Source organism: Syngnathus typhle, linkage group LG4, assembly GCF_033458585.1.
Source record: "Syngnathus typhle isolate RoL2023-S1 ecotype Sweden linkage group LG4, RoL_Styp_1.0, whole genome shotgun sequence".
NCBI classification, from domain to species: Eukaryota; Metazoa; Chordata; class Actinopteri; order Syngnathiformes; family Syngnathidae; genus Syngnathus; species Syngnathus typhle.
This window is the reverse complement of record NC_083741.1, coordinates 1,885,847-1,912,292: the sequence shown is the minus strand read 5'-3', so window position 1 is coordinate 1,912,292 and position 26,446 is coordinate 1,885,847. Positions and strand designations below refer to the sequence as shown.

The following is a 26,446-nucleotide window of genomic DNA, read 5'->3' as shown; positions in this document are numbered from 1 at the left end:
CTACAGCTGTGGAATTGGCGCATGCGCAAATCCTTCCGCTATGCTGCCAGCCTGCACAATGGCATACCACTCAGCATTTCAAGTGTGAAAATAAGAGGGGGAAAACACCGAAACTATTTGTCAGTCCTCGCGTGGGTATGTTATTTTAAAACATGACTTACCATATTGAAAATGCGTTGCTTTCTTTGACGATGCTATATTAATGCGTTATTGTTGTTTTTCTAAGTGACCGTGGATAGTCAGTCTCATCTCTGTGGGAGATATTTTTGCCGAGATATTTTACGCTTACAAAAATAGTCGAATTGGTAACTTTTATCTTTAATGCATAAATAATGCATTTTAATGCTAGAATATAACAAATAAATTGAAAAAATCTTAACAAAATAACAGTCATGAGACTGTTTCGTTATTGTTTAACAAATCATGTGAGTGACTTGCTTTTGCAACATCTAACTTTATTGGACAAACAGAAATAATTTAAAAGTGTGTATATATATATATATATATATATATATATATATATATATATATATATATATATATATATATTGTTTTTTCCGTGTATAATGCGCCCCCATGTATAATACGCACCCTAAAATGCCATGTTGATGCTGGACAAAAACCTGTACCCATGTATAATACGCACCCAATTTTTAAAAAAAAAAAAAAATTTTTTTTTTTTTTTTTTAAGTCCCAATGATCGTCACACACGCAGGGAGGCAATGGGTCCCATTTTTATAGTCTTTGGTATGGTCTTAACTAGGCTGGATGTAATTTTTTTTGTTGGCATTGATTTCTCCGACTGCCCGTAAAGGCACCACCGCGATCAGTGCGGACATGTGAAAAAGGCGTGCGGACGTGAAAAAGGCGGCTCTGTATGGGAGAGACGTTGAAGAGGAATAAAAACACCCTTGGAAACCAAAACTTGCCCCTCGTCGTGACTCGGAGCCGCAACAAATGTTTCGGATTTGTGTAGGGTACATTGTGACAGCAAACGAGCAGGTGATCGAGCAAGCGTCTGATACGAGAGCATTGCGGTCGTATGGAGCGTGTTTGAAGTGAACAGCAAAGACGAAAGGAACAAGGCAAAGTGTTGTGAAATAAAATATTACCTGTAATACGCATTTTGTTATTTGCTGATTGAAACTGCTAATTAAACTGTGAATTGAAACTAATAGGAAGAAAACAACTCTCGCTCTTTATATAGCTGACGTGTCTTGCGCATCCGTTCTGCGCATCGGATCCATAGTGCGCATGCGCAGTGATACTGCCTCCGTATGACGTCCGGTGTTGTGCTTGATTTGGTTCCCCTGTTGTGCTTGATTTGGTTCCCCCGTGAGGTTTTGTTCCCCCTGCCGCGGGAGCGCGCACACCTTATTTGGAAAGCGAAAACCGATGTCGTACGGCGTCAGCACTACGTTGTTTTCAATAAAAACATGAAGAACTCACGTTTGCGTCAGTCAATTTAGATTTTTATAAAGGATTATTCTCATTTTATGTCTTTAAACTCATTCGCGTTACAAAGGAAATTTATACTTAATTGTGATCATCATTCATCCATCCATCCATTTTATTTTATTACTCAGGTATTTTCAAAGCAATATTGTTGTATAATATTGTTGCATTTATTAATTTGCTTTAACACGACAGCGAAATATAATTAAAAGCTGACACTATAGCAATGTCAAAGGTGTTCATTTAGGAAAAAGCCACACATGTTTTGTGATCAAATCTTTCATAACGAGAATGATTTGAGTGAATTGATTTGAATGAATAGTTGAGAAGAAATTTCAGTTCTGAAGGCTCCTTTTGTCCCAAGCAAACTGACAGATGGTGGGGAGGGGGGATAAAAATTGTAACAAGAACTCTATATAAAATGTCAAGCCGTGAGGATATGTTTACTATTTATTTTGAGAATGGTGAGTGCTGGACTCGAACTGTTTTTTTTTCTGTCTTCCTGGGGGTCTGTTCAGGTAGTGTGGCAAACTTGAACAGGTTCCCTCATTCCTCGGCCAAATTACAGGGGGGGAACACATCCTCACGGCGGCCCCGTGAGGATATGTTCCCCCCCTTATTTTGAGAATGGTGAGTGCTGGACTCCAACTGGGTTTTTTTTCTGTCTTCTTGGGGGTCTGTTCAGGTAGTGTGGCAACTTTGAACAGGTTCCCTCATTCCTAGGCCAAATTACCGTAAATTCCGGACTATTAGCCGCACCGGACTATAAGCCGCACCAGCTAAAATTGGGGGATATTTTAGGTTTTTTCTTATATAAGCCGCACCGGACTATAAGCCGCACGTGCACACGCGTTTTTTACAAAGAAAGACCATTCACAGAAAGCCTTTTTAAAGTTTTAATAACATACTTTAACATGTCTTTCTAAACATTGCCTGTGACGCAGCAGTAGTACCGCAGCAACACGGAAGTGTGCACGCGAGTTATTAACAAAGAAAGACTGGACACAGAAAGCTTTTTTAAAGTTTTAATAACATACCTTAACATTTCTTTCCAACGCAAGTTATTAACGAAGAAAGACTGGACCCAGAAAGCTGTTTTAAAGTTTTAAGAACATACCTTAACATTTTCCAAACACTGCCCGTGCCGCGGCAGTAATACCGCAGCAACACGGACGTAACACAAGACTAATAGGGCTGGATTAAGAAAAACATACCCGGTAAAAGTCACTGAGACGCGGCGGTAACACAGCAGCAACATGGTAGTACAGCACCAACAGGGCTTGTTAAAAAACATACCAGTAAATGTAAAAAAAGAGCTTCATTGTCTTCATCTTCCTCCTGTGCAATAGTGAAACCATCGAAGCCTTCCTCCGATTGGAATAGCGTTAGATATCCTTCGCCTTGCGGTGTGCAAGGACTGGAGTTGGAGGCGGAGTGACAAACGACGGTGCCAACGGCAGTTGTTTTAATGACATTTATAGATATTCTCATTCGACAACGGCCAGACTCCTTTCCCCTTGAGATCCTAACACACACTAAACTAAACAGGAAATTCCCACACGTGTAAACTGTCCCACCGGAACTATGTAACGTGAACTTAGGTTCCGGGTGAATTATGTCAACCCACTACAGCCTCTCGAGTGTGATGAGGGTCTGTTCATGGTAATTTTATTCATGCACGAAGCGCTAAATTACATTAAACTAGCGAGCGACACGTATACCTCCAAGAGTAGACGGGACCACGAAATAAAGAACGATTCATTGATACACATCGATTAATCGCTCTACGATTTGTTGGCATTGATGCTAAACGTAAAGATCGCTCTATATTGCCCGTTTTTGACCTCGGACATTAGACGCGACTTTATTTTGAAATCCAGTTCATTGTTGCTTGCTTCCTCTTTCCGGGAGCAGTGCGCGGCGGGTTGTGTTGTGAGCAGAGCAGGCACGTGAAAGGGGAGCCGACAACTACGCGGCTACTGGCCTGATGCTATGGCTAGTGTCCAAGAAGACGAGGAAATTCGCTCGCCTTTGGGCTTCAAGTCATTCGTTTGGAAGCACTTTGTAATTTCCTAAATAAAGAGTTTGCAGTACCTTGTTGATTTTGCGTATGAATTGTTATAAATCAGGATATTGTTCTCTATCGATCGTAGAGCACTATATCGTGATGTATCATGAATGAATCACAGCAGGCTTTAAGATATCGGCAAATATCGTATTGTGGTTCTTTGTATTGATATGATATCGTATCGTGACAAAACCCGCGATTTACACCCCTAGTCACAAGCAACACAGCCAGAATAAGCAGCAGCCATAGTAGTGTTTCAAAATAGTATTTTTGTTGTTGTTTGTTTTCTTCAAGATACCGCAGTGTACGGCATCGGTTTTTCGCTTTCCAAACAAGGCGTGCGCGCTCCCGCGGCAAGGGGAACAAAATCTCACGGGGGAACCAAATCGAGCACAACACCGGCACATCTCCAGCAGCATCTCACCACAAAACACGGATGCCATGTTGGTCAGCCACCGGAGTTCTTCAGGAGGAAACTTTCTGACTTCAAGTCATCCCAAGACACAATGCTAAAAGCCTCCACTACATTGGCCAAAGCCCTGGAGACTTCTTATGCGGTTCCTTTGCTCGTAGCTAAAGCCAAAAAAACGTTCCCCATAGATGAACCGGGCCAAATGGTCCTCTAAGGATGCCATCTGCTCTGCCCTCCACTCGGCCCTCACCCACCTGGAGAGAAGGGACTCATATGTGAGATTGCTGTTTGTGGACTTCAGTTCTGCCTTCCACACCATTGTGCCGCAGCGTCTCATCTGCAAACTCAACAAGCTGGGCCTCAGTACCTACCTCTGCAACTGGCTACTGGACTTCCTCTGTCAGAGGCCACAGGTGGTACGTGTTGGCGACAAAATCTCCGCCAGCATCAAGCTGAGCACAGGGGCCCCCCAAGGCTGCATGCTCAGTCCGCTGCTCTTCACCCTGCTGACAATAAAGCAGACTTTGACTTTGATGAAGAGCTGCTGCTCCCCGCCGCTGTTGTATTGGCAGAAACTATTCTAGACAAAAAAATCTGCGGATACATTAAAAACTTGGCCTTTTTCTAATGACACCGTTTGCCGCAGAATAGACAAAATGGGTGCAGACATTGTCGAACAAGTTGTGGGAAAACTTGGAGACTCTTTTTCACTCCAGCTGGCTGAATCCACAGATGTCAGTGGGAATGCACAGATTGTTGCTTTTGTGAGATACATTGAGACTGACGACATTTGTGAACACATACTTTTCTGCAAAAGTCTGGGGGGGAGAACAACCGGAGAAAACATTTTTAATGTCGTTAACGCATTTTTCTTTGAAAATGGTATCAGCTGGAAATCCTGCAGCAGCGTGTGTACAGATGCGACTGTATCAATGACGGGCAGTGCGAAAGGGCTCATCGCGCGGATTAAAAAGGAAAATCCCGACATTAAGTGGACTCACTGTGTGATTCACAGGGAAGCGTTAGCGTCCAAGAAAATGAGCCCCGTGTTGCATGATGTTTTGAATGACAGCATCAAAGTGATGAACTTCATCAAGTCAAGGCCACTTAATGCACGTTTGTTCTGCCGCCTCTGTGAAAACATGGGAGCTGAACACGCGCAACTCCTCCTGCATACAGAAGTGCTCTGGCTCTCGAGGGAAGATACTCAACTGGCTGTTGGAGTTACGAGCTGAAGTGCACACCTTTCTGACAGAGCACGGATCTCCCCATTACACCTTGCTTGAAAGAATGGACTGGCTTGCAAAGCTTTACTATCTGGCAGATATATTGAGCAAACTGAACGAACTGAATGTGTCTCTGCAGGGCAAAGACACCAGCATCCTGAACCTGTATGCCAAGGTGTGTGGTTTCCTGAAGAAAGCAGAGCTGTGGAAAAGGGCATGTTGTCAGGAGAATTTCACCTGCTTTCCTCAGGTGGATGCTTTTCTCTCCAATGAAGATGTGGAGACAGCTCCAGTGAAGTTAGTCATAGTGGGACATTTGGCTAACTTGATAAAGGGCTTTCATTGCTACTTTGCTGACATGGAGGAGAAATCTGCATAGCTGAATTGGGTGAGAAACCCATTTCTCTTGTCTGAGGCAATGAGAAGCAAGCTTCCTGTCACTCACCAGGAAAAAATGATGGAAGTGGCATCTGACCAGATGAAGTTTGGCGCACCCACTCTCACACAGTTTGGGGTGTGTGTGAGGCAGGAGCACCCTGAGCTGGGAAAGAAAGCTTTGGAGCAGTTGCTGCCCTTTGCCTCCACATATTTATGTGAGACCTCCTTCTCTGCAATGACTGTGATCAAAACAAAGCAAATAAACAGACTGAGGCTGGAGAAGAACTTGATCACAGCAGTTGCCTCCCTGCCACCAAGGATGACAAAGATCCTCAGTGAGGTACAAGCCCATGTTTCTCACTAAAATGTAGTACGAGTGCAAAAGACTCATTCAAGCTTCAAGACTGTTCAACGCCTGTTCAATGCTTGTCAAATCAAAATCAAATGTTCAATGCAACAATTCAATTTTAAGAAAAAAAAGTTTCTTTTTTTGTATCCCAAAAGAGGTAAAGTTGATTATTTTTTATGAGCAAATCTTTATTTATCAATTTATTTTGTAAATAAGATATTATTTATAATTAAGTTACCGTAATTTTCGGACTATAAGTCGCATTTTTTTCATAGTTTGGGTGGGGGGGCGACTTATAATAAGGAGCGACTTATATATGTTTTTTTTCAAAAAATGTCCACCCCCCCCCAAAAAAATTGAAACCGCGATAAACGAACCGCGATGTAGCAAGGGATTACTGTAATTTGAATTTCAAGTGACGTCAGCAGCGCGGCGGTTGTTTACATAAAGGACAAAGATTGATCACGGGATGACGAAGATGACGAAGGGCCCCACGTACTACCGGCATCATTAGCGGCTTTGTTTCTAAGTGACACGGTGGATGAAGAGTTTGAAGGATTTAAGGATTTGGAGTGACACAGAAGGTTAGAAAAACTATTATGTCTTTTACCCACGCCCGGTCCTACTCGAAGGAGCTCTCTTTCACCACCGTGGATTGAAGTCGGGGGCCGGCGCTCGGCCGGGTGGCTGTCCAGGGACGGTGGATAGGGCTCGGACATGGCTTTTACGCACGCCCGGTCCTACTCTAGGGAGCTCTCTTTCACCTTCATGGATGGAAGTCGAGGGCCGGCGCTCGGCCGGGTGGCTGTCCGGGTACGATAGATGGGGCTCGGTCATGGCTTTTACGGACGCCCGGTCCTATTCTATGGATCTCTCTTCCACTTCCGTGGCTGGAAGTCCACGCCGCCACACGCCTGGAAGTTTGTTTTGTTAAATAAAAAGCCGTTTACCAAACCCACGTCTTTCCTTGTACTTTGTTAAGGCTACAATATACCAGTTAGTATATACTAGATCTGTGGAATAACGACGAGGCTGACGTCAGGGCTCACGCACGGCGTTGTTGACAAGGGACGAGGAATTTGATCGTGGATTTAAGGATCTAGAGTGCACAGATGGTTTGATAATATTATTGCTTATATAATAGTTACTTGATTTCTAATTTATATATTGTTATATGGGCCTGTAGAATATTTTGAAGTGCAAGCGGCGTCAGCTGCTCACACCCATTGTTGACAAAGGATGATCGATGGATTTATTGATTTGGAGTGACACAGATGGTTTGATAATGTGGCGAATTCTCTTTGATGGTCAGCCGGTCTTCCAAACAAACGGTGAAAAATGGCTGGCTTGGGGAAGGAAAACTTCAGTCACACACGGCTGATTTGGGAAAGAGTTTATTCAACCGATGTCAGAGAGAAGTGTCTCGCGCCCTAGCCAAGATGTTGAGTCCCTTTGTCTACTCTCGCCCTAAAATTTATATCCCTGCACTTCCCTTCACTCGAGTGCGCGCAGACGGGGCTGTTGGGTGATCTATGACCCCCCAGGCAGCCTCCCTAACTCTACACGGTGCATATCTTAGCAGTTGTTAATGGAAACTAGATGTGTCTGGTGCCAATGAGCCTACATTCCTGGCCCAAGCCCCAAACAATCCCACACGAACCTGACCCGAACATGACCCTGTCACACTTAGGCTTACTAGTGAGCTATACATTGCATGATACCAGAATAAAAATTCACAACATTCCCCCCTGACGGGGCACAACAAGTGCCCCGGCAACAACCCGACAAGAAATGACATCGGTACATCCAAAAACCTTTCGTCTACAATTTGGGCCTATTTGTCTCATCCTAAATCATGCTCAAGACATGGTACTTAAGGTTACATTAACGAGGAAAGCTCAACCTAATTTAATATTGAATTCCTCCCTGACAGCAATCTGAGGCATCTCAGGAACCACATTTGACCAAGATTGAATCCCCCGACCCTCATTAACTAATTGACGCCGTCCGCGCACCCCCCTTTGGTAACAACAACAACGGCATCAATTTGGAGAGGAAAATTTTGCTGTGGCCCATTAGAAGCCCCAAAAAGTTGCCTGACCGCCGTCGAAAAAAACTTCGCCAATCTAATGACGAGGAAAAAGAGGGAGGCCCATTCTACACCCCCAGAGACGCCTCTCACCTGAAAGGAGCTCCGGCACTCACCACATTGGACAAAGCGTAGCACAAGCCCCAAAAACAAACAGAACCATAGCCCTCAAATACAAATCGGTCAAAATGCAATGTCGTATGGTAAACATGCCACGGGGTAAACAAATGAGGTCACGTAACAAAGTAAATAACATGACCAAAAAAAACGAGGTAACACAGTGAGGTAAAAACGAATCCTCAAAGCATGCAAGAAAATTAAAACCCCTGTCGCGCTGCCCCCCTTGCATGTACAAGCGCATGCAGATGTGAAATCCAGTCCACTGAGCCGTCAGTGAGGAGTAGCACTAGACGGCACTGTCCCGGGCCGGCAGTCTGTTCAACGTCCTCCCGTTGCTCATGATGGCCGTTGAATCCCGTGCAAGGCCCCGGTCAGCAGCCAGGGGACCTACGACAAGCTATAGCTACTGTCTGTATCAAGTGACGTTACCAGTGCAAACATGTGGAGTCATAATGGCAAAGGCAGCAGCCCAGGCCGGACGTCCTTCCGGCCCCGTCGGCCACCGCTGGTGGGGCAACACAACCCAATAGCTCCAGTGTTACCGGCTCCCTCAAATAATTCTTTGGCGATGATGGAGCAACGCGGAAAAAGCTGTGTCAATCGTCTCATCGAAATCTCATCAGAACGCCCGAGGGCTCCCTTTTCCAGAGGTCCACGCGGTCCCTCAAACAAACAAACAAACAAACACTCCAGGACTTATTAATCATTCCCCTCATTTCTCGTCGTGCCGACAGCGTTGCTAGGTCCCCCCCAGTCACAATGTTAATTCTACATGTTCCTGGTAGCCTTTCCTGCCGCCGATGTCACTGTCTCAATCAAACTTTCTGAAGTCCCGTCAGTCATGTCACTTCAACTGCGCTTTTCCCCGTCCAAATACTATTTTTCACACCCAAATTCCTTCTTCAGTTTAAAGATGCGTAGAATTCTTAAACCGGTACCCCTCACAACACTGTAGTTTCCTAGATCTGTACATTTATGTATCCGTACCTTATGTTCGAGCCACCTCACTGTTCAAATCAGTCATAATTCTGAAATAACGCTCATGTAATCTTTCCAAAACGGTACAACCACTCAAATCCTTTCATTATTCGTTATGCAAACTAATCGTCCTAAAATGTATAATTAAACATTTGCCCTGTAATAGCAGCTTTAATGCAGTCACACGTTCAGAAATTTCCCCATTCCTTGTTTCTGGCCCCGTCTTCCTCCGACATTCAATGACCTTCCAAACTTTCGTTGTGTATTGTGTCCATTCCTTAATCACTGTATGATTTGTCCTTCGTGCTTTGTCATTGAAAAACCTTAAACCTTATTGTCACTAAATTGTTACCACGCTTCGCATCCATTCCAGGTTGTTGTCTCCCGTTAACTCCCTTTCTTTCAAGATGCTTCTTCTGCTCCTTCCATCACTGCTGGTTGAATTCTGGCATGTCCTGTTAAACTTAAAAAACAAGGGAATTTGGAAAAAACTTTGTATATCACAATTACAAATTGAAACCTACTCACCCATTTCTATTTTACCACTCCCCCCTTTGACACATTCACCCAATGTGTCATTACGTATCAAAAGGAACCTGCAAAGCGTCCCCCCTCGTCACCACACTCATTGTAGCCAGGCCAGCGGAACTTCTAACTCCCATCTGGCCCCCGGGACCGTCACCCCAAGTCCTTGAAACTTGACTGTCCACCACACACTCGGCAACACAAACAAAAATCATCACACTCCTGTCAGTGAGCTTATAGCTGACATGACAGCGGACATTTGTACACACAAAAACAGACATCAATTATCAAAATAAAATGAATCCTGGCGCCCGCGGATCATGTCCTGAAAACCATGTCATCAACAAGTTCATCATAAAAACCAAAAGGGCAATGGTTAACATATTCTTGTAAATTCAACACAAACTTTCCACAAACGCAATCGACAACCTGCAAGAACGAAAACAAGTTACGCAAGCAACACGCAAGAAAGGCAGAAAGGACCTTGGCGGTCTGATTCCCGGCTGCAGAAGCTGGCTCTTGGGACATGGAATGTCACCTCTCTGGCTGGAAAGGAGCCCGAGCTGGTGTGCGAGGCAGAAAAGTTCAGACTAGATATAGTTGGACTTGCCTCCACGCACAGTTTGGGTTCCGGTACAAGCCCTCTCGAGAGGGGCTGGACTCTCTTCCACTCTGGAGTTGCCCATGGTGAGAGGCGTCGAGCAGGTGTGGGTATACTTATTGCCCCCCGGCTGGGCGCCTGCACATTGGGGTTCACCCCGGTGAACGAGAGGGTAGCCTCCCTCCGCCTTCGGGTGGGGGGACGGGTCCTGACTGTTGTTTGTGTCTAAGCACCAAACGGCAGCTCAGAGTACCCACGCTTCTTGGGGTCCCTGGAGGAAGTGCTGGAGAGCGCTCCTTCTGGGGACTCCATCGTTCTACTGGGTGACTTCAATGCTCACGTGGGCAATGACAGTGAGACCTGGAAGGGCGTGATTGGGAGGAACGGGCCCCCCAATCTGAACCCGAGTGGTGTTCTATTATTGGACTTCTGTGCTTGACACAGATTTTCTATAATGATCACCATGTTCAAACCTAAGGGTGTCCATGTGTGCACTTGGCAACAGGACACCCTAGGCCGCAGTTCGATGATCGACTTTGTAGTCGTGTCATCGGGTTTGCGGCCGCATGTTTTGGACACTCGGGCGAAGAGAGGGGCGGAGCTGTCAACTGATCACCACCTGGTGGTGCGTTGGCTCCGATGGTGGGGGAAGATGCCGGTCCGACCTGGCAGACCCAAACGCTCTGTGAGGGTCTGCTGGGAACGTCTGGTGGAATCCACTTTCAGGAAGAACTTCAACTCCCACCTCCGGCAGAGCTTTTATCCACGTCCCGGGGGAGGCGGGGGACATTGAGTCCGAGTGGACCTTGTTCCGCGCCTCCATTGTTGAGGCGGCCGACCAGAGCTGTGGCCGTAAGGTCATTGGTGCCTGTCGTGGCGGCAATCCCCGAACCCGCTGGTGGACACCGGCGGTAAGGGATGCCGTCAAGCTGAAGAAGGAGTCCTATCGGGCCGTTTTGGCCTGCGGGACTCCGGAGGCAGCTGACAGGTACCGGATGGCCAAGCGGAACGCGGCTTTGGCGGTTGCTGAGGCAAAAACCCGGGCGTGGGAGGAGTTTGGCGAGGCCATGGAGAATGACTTCCGGACGGCTTCGAGGAAATTCTGGTCCACCATCCGGCGTCTCAAGAGGGGGAAGCAGTGCAACGTCAACACTGTTTACAGTGGGGCTGGCGTGCTGCTGACCTCGACTCGGGACGTCGTGTGTCGGTGGGGAGAATACTTCGAAGACCTCCTCAATTCCACCTACACGCCTTCCATTGTGGAAGCAGGGCCTGGGGACTCTGAGGCGGACTCTCCAATCTCTGGGGTCGAAGTCACTGAGGTAGTTAAAAAACTCCTTGGTGGCAAGGCCCCATGGGTGGATGAGATCCGCCCGGAGTTCTTAAGGGCTCTTGATGTTGGGGCTGACACGCCTCTACAACATTGCGTGGACATCCGGGACAGTGCCTCTGGATTGGCGGTGGTGGTTCCCCTTTTTAAGAAGAGGGACCGGATGGTGTGTTCACATTACAGGGGAATTACACTCCTCACACTCCCTGGTAAGGTATATTCAGGGGTGCTAGAGAGGAGGATCCGTCGGGAGGTCGAACCTCGGATTCAGGAGGAGCAGTGTGGCTTTCGTCCTGGCCGTGGAACAGTGGACCAGCTCTTCACCCTCAGCAGGATCCTCGAGGGTGCATGGGAGTTCGCCCAACCAGTCCACATGTGTTTTGTGGACTTGGAGAAGGCGTTCGACCGTGTCCCTCGGGAGGTTCTGTGGGGGGTGCTTCGGGAGTACGGGGTACAAAGCCAACTGATAAGAGCGGTTCGGTCCCTGTGTCACCGATGCCAGAGTTTGTTCCGCATTTCCAGCAGTAAGTCGAATTCATTCCCAGTGAGGGTTGGACTCCGCCAAGGCTGCCCTTTGTCACCGATTCTGCTCATAATTTTTAATTACAGAATTTCTAGGCGCAGCCGAGGCGTTGAGGGTGTCCGGTTTGGGGACCTCAGCATCGCGTCTCTGCTTTTTGCAGACGACGTGGTGCTGTTGGCTTCTTCAGGGCGTGATCTCCAGCTCTCACTGGAGCGGTTCGCAGCCGAGTGTGAAGCGGTCGGGATGAGGGTCAGCACCTCCAAATCCGAGTCCATGGTCCTCGATCGGAAAAGGGTGGAATGCCCTCTCCGGATTGGGGATGAGATCCTGCCCCAAGTGGAGGAGTTTAAGTATCTTGGGGTCTTGTTCACGAGTGAGGGGAGGATGGAGCGCGAGATCGACAGGCGGATCGGTGCAGCGTCGGCAGTAATGCGGACACTGTACCAGAAATTAGTTTTCTCCGCAGGATGTCCGGGCTCTCCCTTAGAGATAGGGTGAGAAGTTCGGTCATCCGGGAGAGACGTTGAGAGGACCCAGATGAGGTGGCTCGAGCATCTCATCAGGATGCCTCCTGGACGCCTCCCTGGGGAGGTGTTCCGGGCATGTCCCTCCGGTAGGAGACCCCGGGGACGACCCAGGACGCGCTGGAGAGACTATGTCTCTCTGCTGGCCTGGGAGCGCCTTGGGATCCCCCGGGATGAGCTAGATGAAGTGGCTGGGGAGAGGGAAGTCTGGGAGTCCCTCCTGAAGCTGCTGCCCCCGCGACCCGACCCCGGATAAGCGGAAGAAGATGGATGGATGGAGGATTCAAGAGATTTTATTCGCCATGTTTGAGCGTGCCAAACAAGGAATTTGACTTCGGTAAATCACACCCTCTGTTCAACATTTAGGTGACTAACAACACTCAGGACATGTGAAAAATGGCAAATATTCTCAAACATCCCCTGATCTTAAACTCCCAAAAGGGCAAGGAAAAACTCAAAACTCCAGCTAGGGGAAATGAGAGACCTTGAGAAGAGACCACAGATAGGAAGGTCCCTCTTCCAGGATGACCAGGCTGCAATGGATGCAGAGAGGACACATAGTACAAACAGTGTAGACAAATTCAAATATAGGTGTGGAGAGCAGGAGGTTATTGCACAGTAATGACTCTGAGACTCTAAGAGTGGTGTGAGTTCATCAGAGCAACAGCCTGGGGGAAGAAGCTGTCTCTGTGTCTGCTGGTTTTGGCGTACCGAGCTCTATAATGCCGTCCGGAGGGTAGTAGTTCAAACAGAGTGCAACCTGGGTGAGAAGGGTCTGTAGAGATGTTCCTTGCACGTTTCCTGGTCCTGGACAGGTACAAGTCTTGGATAAATGGGAGGTTGATTCCAATGATCTTTTCTGCAGTCCTGATTGTCTGTTGCAGTCTGTGCTTGTCTTGTTTGAAGGCCGATCCAAACCAGACAGTGACGGAGGTGCAGAGGACAGACTGGATGATGGCAGTGTAGAAGGTCTTCAGAAGCTCTCGCGGCAGGTTGAACTTCTTGAGCTGTCTCAGGAAGTACAGCCTCTGCTGGGCCTTCTTCCGGACAGAGTCTATGTGGCGGGTCCATTTCAGGTCCCGAGAGATTGTGGTTTCCAGGAACTTGAAGGTGTCTGTGGAGAGAATATTATTACTGCGGATAGTGAGGGGTAAAAGTGGTGAAGGGTCTCGCCTGAAGTCCACTGTCATCTCCACGGTCTTGAGCGGGTTCAGCTCCAGGTGGTTTTCGCTGCACCAGTGGACCAGCCGCTCCACCTCCTGTCTGTACGCAGTCTCATCACCGTCCTGGATCAGTCCGATGAGAGTGGTGTCGTCTGCATACTTCAGGAGCTTCACAGGAGAGTCACCTGAGGAGAAATCATTGGTGTAGAGAGAGAAGAGCAGTGGGGAGAGGACGCACCCCTGAGGGGCTTTAGTATTGGTGGTCCGGGTGTCAGATGTGATGCCCCCCAGCCTCACACGCTGTCTCCTGTAGGTCAGGAAGCTGGTGATCCACTGACAGGTGGAGGCAGGCACCGCAAGCTGGATGAGCTTCTGTTGGAGGATGTCAGGAGTGATTGTGTTGAACGCCGAGCTGAAGTCCACGAACAGGATCCTGCCGTATGTTCCTGGGGTGTCCAGGTGGTGCAGGATGTGGTGCAGTCCCATGTTGACCGCATCATCCACTGACCTGTTTGCCCGGTAGGCAAACTGGAGGGGGTCAAGCAGGGGGCCCGTGACATCCTTCAGGTGGTTCAGCACTAACCTGACAGTGCGGCATGCGAGTGTGGTGACCCTGAGCAGACCGCCGACCATATAATCAACATCTGCCCCTTATATGGACCACCCTCGGAAGCCAGCCTCTTCGACTTGGTCCAGAGATGCGGGCATGGCTACGCGACACCGAGTTGGACATCTGACACCTGACGTTACACGAAAGAAGAAGAAGCAATAACCTCTCGAAAGATTTCATGACCACAGATGTCAGTACGACAGGTCTGTAGTCATTCAAACCTGTGATGGCGGGCTTCTTGGCCACTGGAACAATGGTGGAGTTCTTGAAGCACGAGGGCACCTCGCACAGCTCCAGAGAACGGTTGAAGATCCGTGCAAAGGTGGGCGCCAGCTGTTCAGCGCAGACTTTCAAGCAGGAAGGTGACACGCCGTCTGGGCCCGGTGCCTTCCTGGTGTTTTGTCTCCGGAACATCTGGCGCACTTCCTCCTCGCGGGTCTGGAGTGCGGGCACGGCCTCTGCAAGAGAGAGAGTGGGTGACAACGATGATAGAGGTGTGGACAGAGCAGTTGTGGGGAGAGGTGAGTATGTAGATTGTGCTGCAGGAAGTCCTGTTGTGTGAGAGGACCAATCAAACCTGCAGTAGAACCTGTTTAGCTGGTTAGCAAGCCTTGGGCTCTCCACAGGACGAGGGGTTTGTTTCTTGTAGCCCGTGATGCTCTGCAGACCTTTCCACACTGTTGAGGGATCAGGATTGGCACAGAGGTGTCTCTTCAGGTTCTCCCCGTAACACCTCCTGGCTTTCCTGACCTCTCGGTTCAGTGTGTTTCTGGTCTGCCTGAACAGGTCGCGGTCGCCGCTCCTGTAGGCCTCCTCCTTGACTTTGCGCAGCCTCTTGAGGTTCGGTGTAAACCAAGTTTTGTCGTTGTTGTACGTGCAGAAGGTTTTAGTCTGCACACACAAATCCTCACAAAAACTGATGTATGATGTGACAGTGTCAGTGAGTTCATGCAAGTCTGAAGTTGCAGCTTCGAAAACTCCCCAATCGGTGCAGTCAAAGCAGGCTTGGAGGTCCTGCCTTGACTACACTGTCCACTTCCTCATAGTCCTCACCACAGGCTTAGATGTTTTTAGTTTCTGCCTGTAGGCTGGGATCAGATGAACTAGACAGTGGTCCAAGAGTCCTAAAGCTCCACGAGCCGCAGAGTGGTATGCATCCTTGATCACGTGTAGCAGTGGTCCAGAGTCTGTGCCCCTCTGGTGGGACACTGTCTGTATCTGGCGAGTTCGTGTGTGAGGTTCGCCCTGTTAAGATCACCCAGAACAATGATTAGTGAATGTCAGGGTTTTCCAAACTATCTTGATCTATGATTATGTTGGAATGTATGTAACCGGTAATAAATAACCTAGGTAGATTAGTTTTATGCTTGTGTTGGTATGTAACCGGTAATAAATAACCTAGCTTGTCCCATCCTACACAATGTCGTAAAACATCCCCTGCTCTGCTAATCTAGAGGTCAACAGCTTTAACTTGTTTATTCAGTCCACTGTCAACCCCACCCTTTTTCTCTTAATAAAGATGCTCTTGTGGGAAGCAAGAGTCAGACTTCATTCGACCATCGCTGTAAGCACAGCGACGAGTGAACTCTCCGCCTGCAGGTGCCCAAAACGACTAACTTGTCTCCGTGTGGTTCTTGCAAAATAAGTTAGAGTGAGCACCACTCTAACATTTTGGTGCCGAAACCCGGGATCCCTCATACACGACACGCTGTATACCGTCGACGGGCCAGCGTCCATTTAGCCGGACCTGGTAAAGAAAGACCTGGGAAGGAAATTCTTCGCTGGGCCAGCAGCTTAGGTCTGCCTTCGTCTGACAGAGGTGGATTGACGGAACCTGGCAGTGCAGCGAATCAAGGGGACAAGTAAATTAAAGCCCTAAAGTTGTGGGATTGTGTTGTTGTGAAACGCGTAAAAGTAAAAGTGCACAGGAATAAAAATAGGCAAGACAGAAGATAATAAGTCTTGTGGAAGGAGGGCTGTTGTAGAGTCCCCCTCCGGATGAAGTGGCTCTTCTGGAGCAGTGGTTTGCAAACTGTTTTATATATTTTTGTAAAATCTCACGTACCTCCGTGTACCCTCATTTGACAACCACTGTTCTAAGGGGACAACTTCGCGTTGGCAGGGCTGGGTAACTGGACGGTTGTCTTTAGTTCCCAGGGGAGGAAGGGGTGTTGGAGAGTCCCCCATCCGGATGAAGCAGCTCTTTTATTTTTAAAAGAGGACTTTGCGTAGGCAGGGATAAGAAATTTGTGTGGTTGAGAAAGTGACTGGTAGGATAAATTGACTAAATAGCAGTTCTAGCATTGATCCACGGCAATGATACAGGCTAGTAATTGTTGAAAGGTCAATTTAAACCTGCATTGAGGATCCTCAAAGAAAAAGAATACATTTTTTTTTTTTAAATTGTATAAACCTAAAATACCAAACTAAGATGGGAAATAAAAACGGTAAATCCCTAGCTCTTGACGGAGATGAGAAGTACATGGCGAGTAAATTTGTTAATTGTATGCAATACATGCCGAAGTGGAAGAAAAGTATGGAGTAGAAGGGAAGTTGAAAGTTGAAGTGTGGAAGATAGTGGTTGATGTTTTGGAGGAGAGTGTGAATAGGAAGTCAGAAGGACTGAAAAAGAAAAGAAAAGAGAGAGAATGGATTTGTGCTAGAATATGGTTGAATGCTTCACAAGAGAGAAGAGAACAAATCCAAAAGACAAAAGATAGAAAGATGAAAAGTGATGAGGCTGCGACCATGTTTGTCAGGCCGGAAGACAATGAGGCCACGGTGTGCAGGCACACTGTCCCGGATGCAGCGCAAGCAGAGGAGCAAGAGAGGCTGTCCGCTTGTGCGCAAAACTTGTATCCAAGCTTAACAGACCTGCGCCCTCCCCCATATAACAGCATAAAAGGTCAGGGTCAAATGATTAGAAGCCCTGTACAAACAAGAGGTTTGACCACTGCTGCTAGACTTTCCCAAAATTTAGACAATGTTGATGTGTGCCCAATGATCCAAGTGCCAAACCCTATTGTAGGGGAAGGCCAACCTCCACATACATATGTTTTTCGGCCATGGACTTTGGAAGAGGCAAGGAAAGCAGTTGAAGGGGTTACCCCTGTTGCTGAAGACCCAGAAAAATGGGCAGAAGACATGGCTGGAATCATACATTCCTATAGACTAAATGGACATGAGGCAGGAGAAGCTGCAATGTCTTCCTTGGGAAAAGACTGGGCAAAGGTTAGAGGAAATTACACAGGTAGAAATAATCAAGGGCCTTTTCCCTATCCCGTTGAGGGAAATCAATTGGGAGGGGAGTATGCAGCACAATGGAATGATCTTGTGCAAAGAGTGTGAACAATATTTCAAAGACGAGCGAATTATGGTCATTTGGCAGGAATAAAACAGAAGCCTGGGGAAGATACTGATGATTTTCGCTTGAGATTTGAAAAAGAATTCGGGGTGCATGGTGGCATCCCATTCAATGATGCAGCTGAGAGTGCTTTTAAGCAACAGCTTAAAAAAGCGCTCCTTACTAATTTCCGCCCTGAAATAGGCAACTGGGTGAGGAAACATTTGGTGGAAGTAGATATTGCAAGTGTGACAACAACTATGCAATGGGCCAGACATGCTGAAAAAGTGATAAAAAAGGCAAAAGTTCTGATGTATTTCATCTAGACGTTAATGACCTAGATGAAGATACAACAGTCTTCTTGGAAGGGTCCCAGAGGGGCAGAGGAGGTAGAGGCCAACAAGGTCGAAGGCCACCATACAATTCAAAACCCCCACAATATTCTGACAACTGTTGGAACTGTGGGAAACGTGGACACTGGTCAAAAGAGTGTTTTAGAAAAAAACAAAACCAATCAAGGGGTGGAGGAAGGGGGAGAGGAAAAGCCAAATTCTCAGCATGACTAGATTGCCCCCCTATGACCTCTTGTGCTCCTACAGAGGAAGAAATAGTAGATGTCCATACAGCATGGGACATTCTGAGTGCATTAAAAGAAAAACCATATGTTACCTTAAATATTGGAAGAAGTGAAGTAGAGTTTTTGTGTGATACCGGAGCTTGTAAAACCGTAATAAAAACTAAAGTCCCTAATCTGAAGGCCTCCCAAAATACAATTTGGGTAAAATCTGCTGATGGGCAGGTACACAAGGAGAGTATCTCCAATCCAGTTGTAGTGAGAGATGATGAAACAGGAGTCATAGCTTCAGTCTTGATTTTTCTATCCCCAAAATGTCCCATAAACCTGCTGGGACGAGATCTGATGACTCGGTTGGGAATTGCAATAATTCCAGTAAAGGATGGCATGCGAGCATGTAGAGTGAGAGATGTAGACTCATATGCTGCACAAGCAGGTGAACAGATTTCCTGCTCCTATGACATCACTTCCGAACGGAATCCCAAGCTACCAAGCAGATTGCTGAGTGAAGCTCGAAAACAATTGTCCCGACCTGAATCAGAAATGACTTGTAATCAATTACATGTCACCATGAATATCCTCACTGATCCACATGATGACTATATTGAAAGTTTTCTCAGTGTCACAGAAGTAACTTTAACAATCACTGCTCTGTACACAGATCGCGGGTCATTTGCAGCTGCTGCTGTGCTCCTGCCCGCTCCTCAGAAAGACAAATACAAGTTGTCGGCTGTACCCCACATTTCATTGTTCAAACCTCACAGTATAACATGGGCAGATGTGGGTTGCCGAATTAAATTTGCTGGATCTGTCACTGATTATGAGGACAAAGGTGATGGGTGGAGCTACAGTACCAGTTGTGACATGTGGAAGCAAACAGTGTGTGAACTAGCTGTTGGTAGGGCAGGTGCTTGTGCGCGTCCCTGACTAGTTAACATTTGTTTGAATGAAAAGAAGGAGGGGGGATTGGCTGGGCTTCCCGACAAACTGTGGACAAAGGGCCCATCTGATGTAGGACTTTTAACGTCCATTCCACCAGTACAGATCAAACCAAGATTAGAGTGGCGTCCAAGAGTTAAGCAATATCCTTTAAAACAGGAGGCAATAAACGGGATTGCCCCTGTTATAAATGATCTTTTGACAGGAGGAATCATTAGGAAGTGCTCGGATTCTCCTTGCAACACTCCTATTTTTCCAGTCCAAAAGGCCAATAAAATTGATTGGCGAATGATACAAGATTTACGAGCAGTGAATGATGCAGTGCAGACAAAGAGCACCTAATGTGCCTGACCCACACACTCTTCTGAACACTTTGAAACCTAACCAGAAGTTTTTCACAGTAATTGATCTTAGCGATGCGTTTTTCTCAGTGCCAATTCACCCAGACTCACAGTTTTGGTTTGCGTTTACCTTCAATCTTTGCCAGACTGTGTCCAAGCAGTGTGCGCGGCAGCGCTTGCAGTGAGACAGGCTGCAGATGTGGTGCTCTTTCACAAAATGGAGCTGCTAGTTCCACATGCTGTAGACGTGTTGCTACTGCAAAGTAAAATGAACCTTTTGTCGCCAGCCAGACACCCGTCTTACACTGCTACACTTCTGTCACAACCACACATTGTGATAAAGAGGTGCACAGTCCTTAACCCAGCAACGTTGATCCCGTTGCCAGGGGATGGTACCCCACATAACTGTTTGGATGCCACAGAACATCTACAGCTGCCCAGAGAAGATTTACATGACACGCCACTTGACAAAGGGGAAAAGTGGTTTGTGGATGGATCATGTTCAAAGGATCCTAAAGGAAACAATAAAAGTGGTTATGCAACTGTGAAATTGCCAAACCAGATTGTTGAAGCAGAGAAGCTTCCATACAAACAGGTCAGCGCAGGCTGCTGAGCTAATTGCGCTAACAAGAGCTTGTCAATTAGCGGAAGATAAGGAAGTCACTGTATACACAGACAGTCAGTATGCGTTTTCTACTATTTTCTATTTTGCGAAACAATGGGAGCGCAGAGGGATGACAACATCGACCGGTAAGCCGGTTACCCATGCCTCCTTGTTAAAAGACTTGTTGCAGGCCATTCATTTACCTGCTAAACTAGCTGTGTGTAAATGTGCTGCTCACACCACTGGCACAGATGAAGTCTCAAATGGAAACAGATTAGCAGACAAAATTGCTAAAGAAGCAGCAGCAGGGAAACATGGCCATGAATTGTTTTTAATAGATTCAGAGGACACGCAACTCATAGATAAGACAATGCTGACAGATATGCAGGGCAATGCTCCAATGGTGGAAAAACAAATGTGGACGACAAAAGGTGCAATAATGGATACAGATAATATCACTGTTATGCTTTTGCCCGCATACAGACAAATGGTGAGAGCGTCCAGGCCGGTTCGCAAGCAGGTACGGGTGTGGCCTGAGGGTGCCTCTGGTGCACTGCGTGACTGCTTTGGCTCTACTGACTGGGACATGTTTAGGAGGGCTGCCACTTGCGACGATCGGACAGACATTGAGGAGTATACTGACTCTGTTTCGTCCTACATCAGGAAGTGCATTGATGATGTGACTCTCTCAGAATCCATCGTCACTCGGGCTAACCGGAAGCCATGGCTGACAGGGGCTGTCTTCAGGCTGCTGAGGGCCAGGGACAAAGCCTTTAGAGCAGGGGATGAGGCTGGCTTGAGGACTGCGAGGGCCGACCTGTCCCGGGGCATCAAAGAAGCAAAGAGGGCATTCTCGTGCAAAATTACCGCCCACTTCAAGGACAGCAGGGACGCACGGAGCCTTTGGCGGGGCATTCAGACCATCACGGATTACAAGCCCGCGCCGCAGAGCTGTGAAGGCGACGTCCGTCTGCGCAATGACCTCAACCGCTTCTTTGCTCGCTTCGACGCTCAGAACAACACTTGCCCGCTGAAGGCCACTCCCCCTTCACACGAGCTGCCCCTGTGCCTCTCCGCCGACAGCGTGAGGAGGGTGCTTGCCGCCATCAACATCCGTAAGGCGGCGGGCCCTGACAACATCCCGGGTCGGGCGCTGAAGGACTGCGCTGGTGAGCTGACGGATGTCTTCACGGACATCTTTAACACTTCCCTGCAGCAGGCCATCGTCCCGTCGTGTTTCAAAGCTGCCACCATCGTACCTGTGCCGAAGAAACCCGCTCCGTCCTGCTTCAATGACTACCGCCCCGTGGCACTTACGCCCATCAACATGAAGTGCTTTGAGCGGCTTGTCATGGAGCACATCCGATCCGTTCTCCCCCCCACCATTGACCCCTTCCAGTTTGCGTACCGAGCCAAGCGGTCTTCTGAGGATGCCATCTGCTCTGCCCTCCACTCGGCCCTCACCCACCTGGAGAGGAGGGACTCGTATGTGAGATTGCTGTTTGTGGACTTCAGTTCTGCCTTCAACACCATTGTGCCACAACGCCTCATCAGCAAACTTGACGCGCTGGGCCTCAGTACCTACCTCTGCAACTGGCTACTGGACTTCCTCTGTCAGAGGCCACAGGTAGTACGTGTTGGCGACAAAATCTCCGCCAGCATCACGCTGAGCACGGGGGCCCCCCAAGACTGCGTGCTCAGTCCGCTGCTCTTCACCCTCCTGACGCATGACTGCACTGCAACCTACAGCGACAACCGTATAGTGAAGTTTGCTGACGACACGACTCTGGTGGGTCTCATCACCAAGGGAGACGAGACTCAATACAGGCTGGAGGTTGACCTTCTGACCACGTGGTGCAGGGACAACAACCTCCTGCTGAACGTCGACAAGACCAAGGAGATTGTTGTGGACTTCCGGAAGGGTCACACCCAACACCTGCCGCTGACCATCGACGGTGCTGTGGTGGAGAGAGTGAGTAGCGCCAAGTTCCTGGGGGTGCACATCAGTGAGGATCTATCCTGGTCCACCAAGACCGCAGCACTGGCAAAGAAAGCCCAGCGCCGCCTGTACTTCCTGCGGAAACTCAGGCGAGCGAGCGCTCCTCCGGCCGTCATGACTGCATTTTACCGTGGCACCATTGAGAGCGTCCTCTCCAGCTGTATTGCTGTTTGGGGTGGCGGCTGCACTGACTACAACTTGAAGGCCCTGCAGCGCATAGTGAACACGGCTGGTAAGATTGCTGGTGCTTCGCTCCCCTCCTTGAAGGACATTTACACCTCCCATCTCACCCGCAAGGCGACCACGATTGTGAGTGATGTGAGTCACCCCGCTCACTCTTTGTTCGAGCTTCTGCCCTCTGGGAAGAGGTACAGAAGCCTGCGCTCCCGCACCACCAGACTCTCAAACAGCTTCATACTCCAGGCTGTTAGGATCCTGAACTCGCTCCCCCGTTCTGCGTAGCGTCCTGTACTTTTACTGTCTGTACTGTCTGTATGCACACTGGCTCTTATTTATTGTGTTATCTGTTTATTTATTATTTATTATTACTCTTATTATTTATTGTTTGTGCCTTTTTGTTTATGATGTTTTTTACTTTTGCGCTATGCTTGCTGGCTCCGTTTTGCTCCTCTTATTTATTGTGTTATCTGTTTATTTATTATTTATTTATCACTCTTACTATTGATTGTTTGAATTTTTGCCTTCTTGTTTTTATATTGTGTCGCGTACTTGTATGTCTATCGTGTTATGTGTCTCGTCACCGTGGGATAGAGAAAAACGTAATTTCGGTCTCTTTGTGTGTTGTGACATGTGGAGAGATTGACAATAAAGCTGACTTTGACTTTGACTTTGATATCCACCGCATCAATGACAAATCTGTTTTACCAAAATCACTTTTTAAGGCAGCAGCGATTGCGACACATGGGCCTTGCCATGTGTCGACAGGAGGGATGAAGTCTATCATACATCAACAATTCACTACCTTTGGTTTAGATGCTTACTTAAATTTTTTTTAAAAAGCATGTTCTGTTTGTGTGAAACATAATCCACAAGGAAATATGAGACCTAAGAGAGGCTCATTTCCAAAACCGTCTTACCCATTTCAAATCATGCACATGGATTTTATTGAGCTCACACAAAGTGGACCTCACAAATACTGCTTAGTGATGATTGATGCATTTTCCAAATGGGTGGGAATAGTTCCATCTAAACGAGCAGATGCCTTAACAGTGGCAAAAGCCATTTGCAAAGCCATCATACCAACTCATGGCATCCCCCAAACCCTTTACAGTGACAATGGTCCACACTTTGTGAACCAGGTTGTACAGAACATGGCTGTACACCTTGGGATAACATTAAAAAACCACTGCGCTTGGCATCCTGCGAGCGCTGGCCTGGTTGAACGAGCAAACTCCACTATCAAAAGCAGGTTGAAAAAATGCATGGAAACAACAGGCAGATCTTGGCCAGAGTGCCTAGACTTAGTGAAGCTCTATATGAGAATTACTCCCACTTCAGAAGGGCTAACACCTTTTGAAATCATCCATGGGAAACCATATAGACTACCTGTGTTCCCTGCAGATTTGCAAAAAGCAGATGAAGAACAGTCCTTGGCAGACTATATGATAAGGACGCTCAAACTGAAAGATGTGTCAAATGCAAATTTACTGTCGCCTGATCTTTCCTCCTCACAGGTCGACAACCCCATCAATCCAGGAGACTGGGTTGTTAAAAGGTCGTTAAAAGAAAGAACTGGGTCAGCCCACGGTGGGAGGGACCATTTCAAGTCTTGCTGACTACCCCCACCAGCTGGATTCACCTCAGCCACTGCAAGTTGCAGAGAGTGCTGGACCCCTAATTCGGAGTGGTGGGGAAGGCTGACTTCAAAGGGGTCCTATCGTTTAGGGTGGGACGTCTCAATGTTGGTGAAGAAAACAACGATCCCCACTCCGCTAGGCGAGGGGATGTCCCGGTGTCTCTGCCATCATAGTAGCAACGGGGCTCCATATGGCAGATGGATCCTCTGCTGCGTTGTGGTTGGAGCGTGCTATGGTCTATGGACTCATTTGAAGAGACCAAGTGACATTGTTGACCGTGGAAAACGATGTTCACACGATGAGAACTTTGAGGACTGGTCATGGGACCCCAAAAACCCATACGAAACCAACATGTGGTACCGGTACGTTAAGTTCACTGTGAGAGCCCGGACACAGGAGGGATGTTATGTGTGTTCGAAACTCCCCCCTTCCTCCACGCAAGTTCACTTGGAGGCCAGAGCAGAGAATGTCACTGAAGCAAAATGTATGGCATCCATGGGAGGAGTTGGATATCAACACCCTGCTGTCAAAGTGAGTGATGACAACCCTTTCCGCCCTGGACTTGTGGAAGGCACCTGTGATCAGCTTTTCTGGACAAATCTCAATGTGACTGTTAAAGGACGAACATTACCGCAGGTGGCCTACACAGAGCGGCGACCTGGAGTGAACTATACGTGTTACATCCAAGGAAGTAAGACCCACAAATGCATTGACAGTGACTGCTCTCCAGGAGGAAACTGGATGGGAGCTATGGACATCGCCGCTGAGTGTCAGGATAGGAGAGCCATTTCAGTTGGGGAGGGCTCTCCGACTAACATGTCTGCACCATCGAACGGAACATACTTCATACAGAATGGCTGGTGGCCTTGTGGTCACAAGGTTTATCCGATGCTGCCCGCCAACTGGACAGGAGTGTGTGCACCAGTGTGGGTGACAGACCACACCTACAGATTACGACATCGACAGCTGACGACAGCACACAACTCTTCTGGACGTCAACGCAGGGCGGTTGCAACCTTTGACCCTCATGACCCTATCTGGGGTGCGAATGTTCCAGACGACCATAAAGTATGGTCCGTTGGAGACAAAGTTGTTCATGCGCTTTTTCCCTGTGTCGGAATTGGGAAACATTCACTCTTCATCGAGACACTGAACTATCATTTTCAATCCTTTGGGAATCTCTCACTACAAGTCAACGATGGACAAAATAGAGAGATTCAGGCTATTAGGCTCATGGTCTTGCAAAACAGGATGGTTCTGGACTTGTTGACGGCAGCACAAGGTGGTGTGTGCCACATCATTGGGACTTCCTGTTGCACATACATTCCGGGAGAAAATGACACACATCTACGACGCCATGGCTTCACTGAAGAACTTACAGCAGGCCATGTCAAATGACAAAGTTCCACAACAGTGGGGTTTCTTTTCATGGCTATTCTGTGGCAACTGGTGGCAACTGCTGTTGAAACTAGTGTCTCCTGTGCTTGTTGTGCTGGTGTTGTTGTGCTTGTTTACGACCTGTGTTATCCCATGTTTGAAGTCTACTGTGACGAGGGTTGTCTCTTCTACCGTAGCACACGTACATATACAACTTCTTAGTCGTGACGGATGTGATGACCATGATGAAACGCGGATTGCGTAGGTGCTGTTATACTGTGCATGTTTCACAGAAACTTGATGATTTGACCATCGAAAATGCTTCGCAAGTGATGGATACAATGATGTACTGTTTCTGTGTCTTTCTTTTTATTTTTTATTGATAGCATTCTGGTCGCCTAAGGCAGAGGGACCGTGTGAGACTTTTCCTGCATATTAACATCGGCCAGCAGGTTTTTAGATCACACAATAAGTTTGACCTGGAGTATTGAGGAAAAACCTCATCTTCACTGGAAGTTGTTGCTATCATTGGTTGTTGTTTTTGTCGTGTTTCACCCTACACGTCCGCTGTCATCTCAGTTTTTTTATTGATCTTTTTTTATTATTGTTTTTATTATTTTTGCTATTCTTCTTTATATTTTCTTCCTTGTGTTTGATTGATCGGGTTCACATAATCATATGATAAAACAGGAGGGATATGTCAGGGGTTTCGAAACTATCTTGATCTATGATTATGTTGGAATGTATGTAACCGGTAATAAATAACCTAGGTAGATTAGTTTTATGCTTGTGTTAAGATGTAACCGGTAATAAATAACCTAGCTTGTCCCATCCTACACAATGTCGTAAAACATCCCCTGCTCTGCTAATCTAGAGGTCAATAGCTTTAACTTGTTTATTCAGTCCACTGTCACCCCCACCCTTTTTCTCTTAATAAAGATGCTCTTGTGGAAAGCGAGAGTCAGACTTCATTCGACCATCGCTGTAAGCACAGCAACGAGTGAACTCTCCGCCTGCAGGTGCCCAAAACGACTAACTTGTCTCCGTGTGGTTCTTGCAAAATAAGTTAGAGTGAGCACCACTCTAACAGTGAATTTGGTA

General features: G+C 47.5%; 1 protein-coding gene across 1 annotated transcript; it reads left to right on the top strand.

Moving 5' to 3' along the window:
- Positions 1-43: 43 nt before the first annotated feature.
- LOC133152270 (uncharacterized) lies at positions 44-26,371 on the top strand. The gene is made up of 2 exons (XM_061275735.1): positions 44-135; positions 23,846-26,371. Exon 2 carries the CDS (start codon positions 24,071-24,073, stop codon positions 25,364-25,366), a length of 1,296 nt encoding a protein of 431 aa, XP_061131719.1. The 5' UTR covers positions 44-135; positions 23,846-24,070; the 3' UTR covers positions 25,367-26,371.
- The last annotated feature ends 75 nt before the right edge of the window (positions 26,372-26,446 follow it).